The sequence below is a fragment of the Herpailurus yagouaroundi genome, unplaced genomic scaffold (assembly GCF_014898765.1).
Source record: "Herpailurus yagouaroundi ecotype Mexico unplaced genomic scaffold, PumYag 77, whole genome shotgun sequence".
Taxonomy (NCBI): Eukaryota; Metazoa; Chordata; class Mammalia; order Carnivora; family Felidae; genus Herpailurus; species Herpailurus yagouaroundi.
In genome coordinates this window covers 72,427,363-72,439,228 of record NW_024412388.1, presented here as the reverse complement: position 1 = coordinate 72,439,228, position 11,866 = coordinate 72,427,363, and the positions used below count along the sequence as shown (strand labels likewise).

The following is an 11,866-nucleotide window of genomic DNA, read 5'->3' as shown; positions in this document are numbered from 1 at the left end:
CCCTCTACAAAATTATATTGTATTGTTGAAAGATGGCATAATATGTTGGGACACACCAGCGCTTAAGGGCCATACAGGGCAAAGCAAGAATGGAAGGAAGCTGACAATGAGAAGCCAGAGAGTTTGAGACCCGCTGAATTGTGGATGCAATCAATCCAAGAGGAATTTGATTAAAGAGAGTTGTTCAGAGTCCACTAGAAATGAGGTCAAGCAGGAGAGGATTTAGTTTGTGACGTGATAAGTCCACAACCCATAGAAGTGTTCCAGGACGACTGAGGGAGGCAAGCATACTGAGAGTAATCTTGATTTTGAAGAAGCGATGTAGTGGGATCAGAAGAAATCCTGGTGTCTCTGAGCAATGGCTAAGGTGAAGCGGCAGTGAAAAAAAAATTCTTATTTCTTGTCTGCCTTTAATAAATTCTTATTGAAAGCTGAGAGCTTTGTTGGGACCACTGGTTCAGGACCTGCCTCTTCTCAGGGTTCCTCGGGAAGGAGCATAAGCAGACCCTGCTCGGCAATGTGCGCGCCCCGCCTCCATCCTAAGACCCTGGCCGAGAAGCAGGAACGCGTCGTATCCGCTGGGGGGCGCAGGCCCCGAACTCCTCTGCGAGACTTGGGGCGGAGCCAGCCGTGGGGCGGGCCCTTGGAGCAGCTTCCGGTTTCCGGCGGAGCCCACAGTCGTCGCTCGCAGCCGTCATGGCGGCCGAGGAGAAGGATCCCCTGAGCTATTTCGCGGCTTATGGGAGCAGCAGCTCAGGCTCCTCGGGTGAGGAGGATAACAGCGAGCCGGAGGAAACAAGTCGCAGGGCCCCAGATCCTGCGAAGTCGGCGGGAGGCTGTGGGAACAAGGAGGAGAAGAGGCTGCCGGGACCCGACGAACTATTCCGGAGCGTGACTCGCCCGGCCTTTCTCTACAATCCGCTCAACAAACAGATAGACTGGGAGAGGCACGTCGTTAAGGCGCCTGAGGAGGTGAGGTTCCCGACCCGATTTCCCGGTCGTAGTCCCGGCCTCCGCCCCCTTCCTCCTGAGCCCTCTCCTGGGGACCGGCAGTCTGTTCCCCCACACGCAGTCACCTCCTGCGGGTTGCCGCACCGCCCCCTCCCACCTCCAGCCCTGGGGAGCCCGGGTCCCCTTCCCCAGCCTGGTGGGTGTCGGACCGACCCGCAGCCCCCGCCCCCTTGTGAGGAGACCCAACCTCCGCGCTCGGTGCCCCGACCCCGCGCTGCGAGGACTAACGGTGGTGACTCCCCCGCCCCCCCCCGCTGCAGCTTCTCCCCGAGACCCCTTCCCTTTGACGCCGAAGTGCCTGCGGTGCTGCCTCCAAGACAGTGTCTGCTGCAACCTCCTGAAGGGGTCAGCCTTGCCGTAGTATCTCTGAGACTGGATTCTTCTTTGGTAATTAAAAGTTATTAGCTTTATTCATATAGGGAACCCTTTGGCTTTCACTTAACAGTGTTGTGATTTTGATGGAAAAAAAAAATGTGTCTTTAAACCTTAAGAAAAAAAAAAGTCAGTCTGAACAATAAGCGAACGGCAGGGAGGTGCATGTGCCCATACATATTGTAGGAACCTCGGTTCGTCACGGTGCGTCTTAATGTGTTTGCTTAACAGCCTCCAAAGGAATTCAAAATATGGAAGTCAAACTATGTACCACCTCCGGAGACCTACACTACTGAGAAGAAACCTCCCCCTCCAGAGCTGGATATGGCAATAAAATGGTCTAACATATATGAGGACAATGGTGATGATGCCCCACAGAACGCTAAGAAAGCTAGGCTCCTGCCTGAAGGGGAGGAGACAGTGGAATCAGGTAAGGCGAGTCAGACTCCTGTGATAATACCTTTTGGTCCCTGTGATGAGTTTTAAAAGGAGACAGTTAATGAGTGAAATTTAAGTCTAGCGGTTTAACAAATTAATTATGGTGTATGACTATTATTTTTTGCTGTATTTTTGAGAAAAATCCTGTATGGCTTGGAAGTGAGGTCTCTGAAAGCTCAACCAGTAGTATTTACTGTGTTTTAGAAAAAGATCATGTTAGGGGCACCTGGGTGGCTCGGTTGAGCATCCGACTTCGGCTCAGGTCATGATCTCGCACTCCATGAGTTCGAGCCCCACATCAGGCTCTGTGCTGACAGCTCAGAGCCTGGAGCCTGCTTCCGATTCTGTGTCTCCCTCTCTCTCTGTCCCTCCCCTGCTCACACTCTGTCTCCCTGTCTCTCAAAAATAAATAAACATTAAAAAAAAAAAAAAGAAAAAGATCATGTTATTCAGGCTTTGAAGCAAAATCCCTAATATCCCAACCAATAGTATATGTGATTTATGGTGCCTTATTACAACAGAGTCCATTAATGCATGGATTCTTTCTTGTTATTGCAGCTTTGAAGCGCTGAAGGCTTCATTTTATATTAAAGCAGTCTGATTTGAAGCCAAAATTAGCGTGACAAAGTGAGTTTAATTGAGTATCCCTGCATGGTAATAGGAAGATAATGACTTAGTTGTTTATGATATCATAATTTCATCTCTTACTTAGAGTGTAAGTAACCACAGTAATCTCTGCTTACACACTTTTACCCTAACCACCTCTCAAATCCCATCCTTCACACTGCAGCTAGTGATCACTTCCTAAAAGTCCTATCTGATTATGTAACTCACCTGCTTAAAACCCTTCACCAGTAAATAGCAGAGTCAAAGCCTTCTGATGGCCCTGCCTTTCTCTCTACCTGTATTTCAAATGGTGCTTTTTCTAGCACTTTAAGATCTTAAAATTGAAAACTGAATAGACCATGCTATCTTACGGTTTCATGCCTTTCAGTATATGTTGCACATTAGTCTGGAATGTTCTTCCCTCCCTCCTTACCTTTGGCTGGTAAACTCATTCATCCTTCAAAATCCAATTCAAAGAAAAAAATGTCAACACCTTCAAAGTATTTGTTCCTCTGTACCTTGTATGTGCTAATGCTGTTGATTGTATTTACCATTCTTTATGAGATGATTTGTTCATAAATCTGTCTCCTTTATGAAAAGGAGTTCCTGTACAGTTTATAGTACATTTTAAATACTCAGTGGATGGGTGCCTGGGTGGCTCAGTCAGTTCAGCATTAGACTTCGGCTCAGGTCATGATCTCTTGGGTCTGTGAGTTCGAGCCACACATCACACATTGGGCTCTGTGCTGAGATCTCAGAGCCTGGACCTGCTTCGGGATTCTGTGTCTCCCTCTCTTTCTGCCCCTCCCCCACTCATGCTCAGAGGTCTCTCTGTCTCTCTCTCTCTCTCAAAAATAAATAAACATTAAAAAAAATTTTTTTTGATACTCAGTGGATAATTGTTGAATTATACTAAATTTTTATGAAAGGGCATGCCAATTAAACAAATTTCTGATGGTTTCATGAATCAAGGGCTACTTAGCTCCTTTTACAACCAGGCAGAGTGTTTTAAGAGAAAGGATAACTGGTAGTTCTTCAGTTTTGATTCTACTTGGCTTTTCTGTTTCTTTTACTGATGTCACAATGTGGATTAGAAGTCACTAATGAAGGCATATCTTCAGTAAATGGCATCCTTTTAGAGATGCCAAAATGAAGTTGGCATTTAAAAAACTTCATAGTAGGGTATTTTATGTAATTAATAAAAACACTTTTGCATAAATAATGTTTAATCCTTACAACACCTTGTGAAACCACATAGGGAAATATGGAAATGAGAACTTCATGTGACTTGTCCACAGTCACAAAATTAAAAAATGCCAAGCTGCAAATAGGTACTTTCACACAATTTTTAGAATTCATTGTCCTTAGCAGCAGCCTAGTACAGAAATGGTACATGATTCATTGTTACTATTTTATAGACAAGGAAACAGTCTCAGATTAAAGAATTGGCCTAAGCAAATTCGCACAACTAGGAAGAGGCAGAAAAAGAAAAATTCAGGTCTTTAAATGGAAATGGTGCCTCATTAATTTGGGGTTTAGTCTCTTACTGTTTTGCAAGCTGTAGTGCTTGTAGCTGTTTTGTAGAAAGTAAGACCACTAAAGTTGATATTCAAGCAAGGTACTATAGGTTGGTGCTCTTTGTTCCTATATGGAAAAAGTGAGGGTTATAAGCAGGACAAACAAAGAATTGTCTTTTTTCCAACTTGCTTATTGAGTTCAGATAGGTAATTCAGAGTTCAGTTAGGTATTGAGTTCAGATAGGTGTAGGAATATTGTAATTCCCATAGATGATATCTGTTCTTTTGATTATATGATAGTCCTCCAATAGCAAGTGTATATGTATACAATATCAACAGAATCATAAGGTTAAAAGTTTAATCCTGGATCATAAGGTTAAAAGATAATCCTGACATCTTTATTCTTTTTTTTTTTTTTTTTTAAGTTTATTTTGAGAGAGAGAGAGAGAGGGAGAGAATCCCAAGCAGGCTCCACGCTATCAGCACAGAGCCTGTCAAGGGGCTTGATCTCACGAACCGTGAGACCGTGACCTGAACCGAGATCAAGAGTCGGACACCTTACCGACTGAGCTGCTTAGGTGCCCTGATCCTGAAAATTTTAATTTGGACTCTAATGTTGGTTAACCATTCAGAATCCCATACCATGTTCACAGAGTCACTATAAAATTAATCATTTTTTACCTGTATTTTTTTAACTTATAAAATATCTTGTTTAATGAATTCCATTCTCTGAAATTATTTAATTTTTAGGTTATTAAATTATTTTTACTTTTCCTTCTCATTTTTTTAAATGTTTATATTTGAGAGTGAGAAAGTGGGGGGAGGGGTAGAGAGAAAGGGAGAGAGAATCCCAGGCCAGCTCTGTGCTATCAGTGCAGAGCCCAGCACGATGCTGGATCCCACCAACTGGGAAATCAGAACCTGAGTGGAGATCAGGAGTTGGTCACTTAACCACTTAACCAACTGAGCCAGCCAGGTGCCCCCTCCTTCTCATTTTTTGGACTTTAGCCTTTTTTTGCCAGTTAACTTATTCCAGATTTTTTCAAGTTTTTTTAAATACTTATTTTATTTGTATTTTTTTAAATTTTTTAAATATTTATATGTTAGAGAAAGAGAGAGAGAGTGCTAAAAGGGAGGGGCAGAGAGAGAGATACAGAATCCAAAGCAGGCTGTAAGCACAGAGCCTGACGCGGGGCTCGAACACACAAACCTTGAGATCATGACCTGAGCCGAAGTTGGACGCCAACCAGTTGAGCCACCCAGCTGTCCCAATGTTTATTTTTTGAGAGAGAGAGTGTGATTGGGGGAGGGGCAGAGAGAGGGAGACATAGATGAAGCAAGCTCCAGGCTCCCAGCTGTCAGCACACAGCCCAGTGCAGGGCTCAAACCCAGGAACTGTGAGATAGGACCTGAGCTGAAGTCAGATGCTTAACCAACTGAGCCACCCAGATGCCCCCCCCCCGGGGTGGTTTTTTTTTTTTTTTTTTTGAAGATCTGGGAAAGATTCAAAACTCACCAAGTCTTGCTACTTGACAGCACTTCTTGTTTGGTAATTGTGAAATGCAGATCACTAAGGCTTAGATATTAATTGTAGCTTTATTGACATGTACTTAATCGTGAAATCCTAGCTAAAGTAGCTAATGCTTTCCTTTTCTTTTTTTTTTAAAGAATTTAGAAAGTTCATATTAATGTAAATTTATTTACCTCAGGTGGCATGAATTCCATATAGAAGAATTGCTTCCTTACTAGTGCATCATCTGTGATATATGGCACAGACTAGAAACTCACTAATCTTGATAAATGAACATTTCAGGGTGGTTTTGTTTCTTTTGTTTTTCCTGTTCTGGTTTTTAAGGTGATGCCTTGTTTTGTCACTAGGTGGCATTAGCTCTTCAAATTACTGATAGGAAATCATTTTTCGATCCTCGGCAGTTTGTGTTTTTGTTAATTCAGTAAATATAATTGACAGATTAAAAGCAGAACTGTCTCAGGATCATCTTTTTAATATGTCAACAGTGGATTTTATAGCAGAGTTAGAAAGTAATTTCGGTTTTTATACTATTGAAAATAATCTCAAGCAATGATGATGATTAATTTAAAAAAAAACAAAGGCCTTGGAGTATTCGAGCTGTGTGCCACATCAGTTGGTTTGTACATTATTTTTGTGTATATATGATAAACTACTGATTAAAACCCTCGTTTGTAAATTCCTATGATGATTCAATTAATTTTATTCTATCTTACTGCTTATAATATAAATATATATATGTAAATCCATAAGTGCTTTATGAACTACAGGAATAACATCGCCATACTGAGCTTGAAGATGAATGCAGATGAATCACCTGCAGTTGTTTCTAATTATTCTCCACATCAACAAAGGAGATATTCTGAGTATGGTACAGTTAGGAGAAGGGAACTGAAGGCTTAAGGTTGTAAATGTATTTCCTCCATAAGGAGTTTAGGGTGTGATATCAGCAGCTTCCCCAATTTTTTATTTTTAAAAAATTTATTTATTATTAATATTATTATTATTATTATAATCCCAACATGGGGCTTGAACTCATGATCTCAAGATCAAGAGTTGTATGCTTTACTGACTGAGCCAGTCAGGTGCCCCTGCTTCCCCAGTTTTTTCATATAAAGGCCCCTTTCAACATCAAAATATTTTATAGACCACCATATGATAGTTGTTGAACTTTCGGTATCTGTTGATTGAGAAAGTAAAGCCAAAAATGCAATGAGTTCAGTAATGTGCTTAAAATAAATGTATATTTTAAAATTAATTCCTTCTACATAGTCTTCTATCTAAATGGAGTTCTTAAAATAAAGCCACACATTTGTTCAGAGAGAATACAGTTTCAGTGAAACATCTACCTGTGAGTGCTTTTTAAATTTCAAAATAATAAGAATGGGGGTTGTAAATAGAGAAGGGAGTTGTTCTGTGAGGAGAGAAAGCAGATTTGAAAGGAAAGAACAGCTGATCACTGCTTAAACAGTGTCATGGTTGGATCGATACTCTTGGTAAAAAGAGTAGAATGTGTTCCATTGTTACAAGGTGTAGATTATTTAAATATATACAGTATATAAGCTGTAGAATATATTTGGGATAGCTTTTTTTCAGAACAGATCTGGTTTTCTCATTTTAAAGTACCTGAATCCAGCACTAACAGGTCACTTTGTGAATTTTGTATAACACTACAATTAATTTCTTATTTCTACCTGCACTTTAAAATCAGAGATCTAAAAGTTAATTTTTGGTTTTTATTAGGATACTGAAAGAAACATAAGTTGAAGATAATGATTTTGGTCTAAAGTCAATGAAATTTTAATACTTAACTTTTTTTTTTTAATTACTGATTGAAACTTTTCCTTTCCTGTTTAAAGATGATGAAAAAGATGAGCATACTTCTAAAAAGCGCAAAGTAGAACCAGGAGAACCGACAAAGAAGAAAAAGTAGAAAATGACAAATCACAAGAATTTCTGGACTGCGAAACTTGTTGAAACGGTTTTTTGGGGCAGATTAAGTTGATATTTTAAATTATTATGAAACAACATCTCCATGAAAGTACATGTTAATTAATAAGTATTGCTATGGGAACTTTCCACTGTAGAATTCATTTTTTTATTTAAAACTTTATTTAAAACTCAAGTGGTGATTTGTGATTGTGAAATTGACAACACTTGGAAGCATTCTTGCTATCACGGAGTTGGTGACATACTTTGAAAGTTTTGTCACATGTCGACATGCCAATGTTCTATGAACCTTTTATAAAGGAATATATTTTTAAAGTAAATATATTGTAATGTACTGTGAACTTGTAGGGTGCTTTTCAACAGTGTTTGTACAGTGTAAATAGATCATGGAAATAAAATTACTTATTCAATATTGCTATTGCATAACATTAACATTTGAATATTTGTCTGTGACAAGTAACCTCTTTGCCACATGGTGTTTTAATAATAGGTATTACCATTTAGGGAGTGCCTCTTGTGTTCCAGGTGCTTCGTGGGTGCTTTTTCTCTGCTCTTCAGACAGCCTGGTAAAGCAGAGATTAGTGGCTTCATTTTGTAATAGAGATTAACTTATTCAAGTTTCCATAGCGAGTGAGCAATGATTTTGTGATTTAACTCAGGATACTTGACTTCCAAAATCATCAAATTAAGCCACCTACCCACCACTCAAAATTTAGTTGTCTTCTAAAGGAATTGCACTTGTCCTCTCTTCTAGGTACTCTCTGTGGTAAGTAGGGAGATCTTCCTCTTCCCTGATTGTATTACTGCACCTTGTCATGTAAGTCTTATGTGATGGTTTTTCCTTAATTTCCCTGTTAAATAGTTTGCTGAAGATAAGGATTCTGTATAAAGAATTGCCAGATGTAGCAAACAAAAATACAGGATACCCAGTTAAATTTGAATTTTATAGTAACAACATGTTTTTGTATGTGTAATATTTGGGACAGCTTACACTAAAACTTTATCTGAAACTCAGATTTAACTGAGTATCTTGTGCATTATCTGGCAACACTACTTCTATTGCATCATCTTTACATGGTTCCTATTTTAATGCTTTGCATATAGTAATAAACAAGAAAGCAAGGGGTGGTCGAGAAATGAATAATCTTTGATTTTACTTCTACAGTCCAAAATGCAGTGCCCTTATTTGTAGCATTTTAAACTATAAAAAGGAGAGGTTATACATTGTATCAGTCATTTCATGATTCGTAATGCCTTTAAGAGACAAGACTTAATTACAGGACCTGCACATTCAGTGTATGAGAAAAAGACTTTGGTCTTTGAGTTAAAAAAAAAAAAAAAAAATCCCCAGTCCAGTTGTTTTTCTCAATACTGGAAACCAGTATTTGAAAAGCTGTAAAATTCGTGTAGTTAGAACATGGATTAAGTAGACTAAAATTTGTAAAAGTCATTAAAAAATACGATGCTAGCCATGGTGTTTTGTGGAATGAGGAAGGAACATAACAGTATGATGGCTTCAGTAGATCTCAGACTTAAAAAAAACTAATTGTGTAGCTGCTTATCCTCTAGGTTTATAGCTATATGATTCCCAAAATTGAAGTCATTTGTAAAGCAAGAAGTTTTTAGTTTAAAGCCTTTGTATGTGAATAATTTGGAGGGCTACGGTATCATATTAAGGAATGGCATCAAGTGATAAAGCATGACTCCAGTATGACACCAAACTAAACAAATAGAATTATAATTCTGAGGCTGTGATTCCCAGATCTGGAGAAGTCTGTAGTCTGGATACATGTGTTAGTAGAGCAGATATCTCAAGAAGCTACCGAAATACAAGATTTAAAAACTAGCATGAAGGCACACCTCATACAAAAACAAAACAAAACCAGCAAACCACTGTCTGGAAATCTAACCTCTTTATCACCCATTGGTTCAACTCCCAGCTCTCATTGATTTGTTTATGACAACAAAAGCTCATTAGATCAGTCCCTACTGGTGCTTTGAGCCCCCCTTCTAGAAGATAACCGAATTGGGGTGGCGGGGAGGAATAAATACCACTTTATTAGAAGAGGGATTGATACTTTAGACAGGACAGGTAGTGGCTACACTTGTGAGATCATTACGTAACCGGCTGGGAGATGTATACCTATGTGAGTACAGGTCAAGGTAGTTCTAATTTAGGAAGAAGGAGGCTAAATATTTTTGAGCAGTCTGAATCGGCCGTATGTGTTTCATTGGGTTTCTTTTCAGAATATGGCCAAAAACAAAAGGGGAAAGGGATCTCTATCCAAGTTGTTTCTTTTTTTAGAGAATCAAGTCACTTAATATTCCTGACTGTTTCCTCATCTTTAAGGAAGTGAAGCCACATCAGGCATAAATGGCTTTCTTTTGTGCAAGGATAAAATTTGAGAAGAACTAAGCATTTGTGGGTCATATTTTAAAATTCAATGTGTGAATAGCATTATGGAGTTATGTGGAAAACATTCTAACTGGAATCGAAGAACATTGCTGAGAAAAATTGACACTGCTTTTTAACCATTAAAATACAACTATTACTGGAACTTATTTGCAAACTTGCAACTTCCTAGTTTAAACCGTTAATGCTATGTAGTGCTTTTGAGTTCACAAAGTTGAATCATAGCATTTTATTTTCCAAAAACCTAATGAGGTAGGTTTTATCATTTCCAAATTACGGAAATTGAAAAAACAGACCCAGCCAGCGACAGCAATATACCCACAACTATGCTTAGTTAGCTTCAGGATCTGCAATCCCATTCCATGTAAGGTTTATGGAGTACCTCTTGGTGTAAAGCATTGTGTTAGGAACAAAGGGTCCATCTTTAAGCAAAGTCACAGTAGCCATTAGGAAGAAGGACATGCAGGGACTGAGTCTGACCAGCTGCAGCAGTTCAGTAGAGCGGTAAGGATCTGCTTGAACTAAGGCGTCGGGAGAAGAGACGGGGATATGAGGAATAATACTGCTCAGCTGGATATAAAGGCAGAGTGAAATTTTCTTTTATTGCCAACACTGCATATATTTAATTAAAATATAAATGGGCTAATGCAGGTTTGAACATGACCTACATATAAAACATGTTGCCACACCAGACACAAAGCCCTACTAGAGATATTTTTAAAATATAGTTATTTTTACAGGTATCTGAATAAACTCAGCAACTTTGAATAAGTCAAATTTTTGACTAATTAAAACCATAGCTGGACTTTAAAATATGTCATTGGTGGTATTTTGGATGTTCGTGTTTTTGTGTCCATATTGAACTGCTCTATTTTACTACTCCATTATCACTTAGTACAGAAGTTCCAGGCATTCTTAGAAAAAAAAAAAGTGGTAAATTCCCAGCAAGTGTTTTGGACTTTTCATTAAATTCTAAAGCTTTCTCTTTTTTCTTTACACAGTTTTCCCAATATGAAACATGGCATTGCATTGTAATGGAAAAAAAAAGAAAAAGATACCAAGAAGCATTTGTATGTATAGTCCACAGAAGAGGGACTCTGCCTGTTCTGTCATTGACTAGAACAATGCCTGGCACATAGAAGGCACTCGATATAACTCCTAATTGGTGATGGTGAACTGAATTTTCCCCCTCTGGTTTAGGGGTGATCCTCCAGAGGCTGTGTTTCCAGTTATATAGGCCAATAAATCTTAACAACTTAAACCAGTTTGAGTTCAGTTTTGTCATTTTCCATCCAAAATATCCTGTGAAACTCTACTCCCTTGGTTTCTTATAAGGTCCCATGTTATCCTGGTTCTCTTCTTTATTTCTTCTCTCTGGCTCCTTCACTTCTGGTTGCCCTCGAATGCCAGTGTAGCCTATGTTGTTGCCTTCTCGTTGTCTACACTGGTTCTTGACAATTTCAGCCAAGTTCACGACTACCACAGTAACACTATGATGGTTCCCTACCCTGTATGGTTTGTCAGAATGTTCTTGTAAAACCCTAGATTTGTGTATCCAATTCTACATCTCTGCTTGAGTCTCAAGGGCCACTCACATTATGTATGTCCAAAACCAAACACATGGTGTCAAAACCCATACCACCTCCTATATTTTGTTTCTGGCTAATAGAGTTACCATCAACCCAAAAATCTGCCCTCTGCCCCACATGGGTTAGGTTACTAAATTCTAAGGGTTTTCTCCCATCGTTCTCACATACTTAATAATCCCCCTCTAATGAGTCATTTATAATTTCCCAGGTATGCTAGTTTCATAGTTCTGTGTTCAATTGTACCATTTGTTTAGCCTGGCCTTTCTCATTCTACTTAGCGAACTCCCTCTTATTTTCTGAGATAAGAATCCAGGTACATATTCCTTCTGTGCACCTTGCTCTTTATGTCTGCTTCTGCACCTGTCCATTGCTGTTTTCTGTGCTCAGTACTAAATAGCTGACATTAGCTGAGTACTTAATGAAACCAGTAACCAAAGGGTTA

General features: G+C 39.1%; 1 protein-coding gene across 1 annotated transcript; it reads left to right on the top strand.

The window, feature by feature from the left end:
* Positions 1-666: 666 nt before the first annotated feature.
* CUNH1orf52 (chromosome unknown C1orf52 homolog) lies at positions 667-11,099 on the top strand. The gene is made up of 3 exons (XM_040470828.1): positions 667-972; positions 1,615-1,813; positions 7,332-11,099. Exons 1-3 carry the CDS (start codon positions 697-699, stop codon positions 7,403-7,405), a joined length of 549 nt encoding a protein of 182 aa, XP_040326762.1. The 5' UTR covers positions 667-696; the 3' UTR covers positions 7,406-11,099.
* Positions 11,100-11,866: the final 767 nt, after the last annotated feature.

Bases quoted from the DNA above. Each gene is read 5' to 3' on its own strand.
- CUNH1orf52 (XM_040470828.1), top strand. From the start codon at position 697: ATGGCGGCCGAGGAGAAGGATCCCCTGAGCTATTTCGCGGCTTATGGG. The intron at 973-1,614 runs GTGAGGTTCCCG...TTTGCTTAACAG, and splicing joins TCGTTAAGGCGCCTGAGGAG to CCTCCAAAGGAATTCAAAAT. The intron at 1,814-7,331 runs GTAAGGCGAGTC...TCCTGTTTAAAG, and splicing joins GGAGGAGACAGTGGAATCAG to ATGATGAAAAAGATGAGCAT.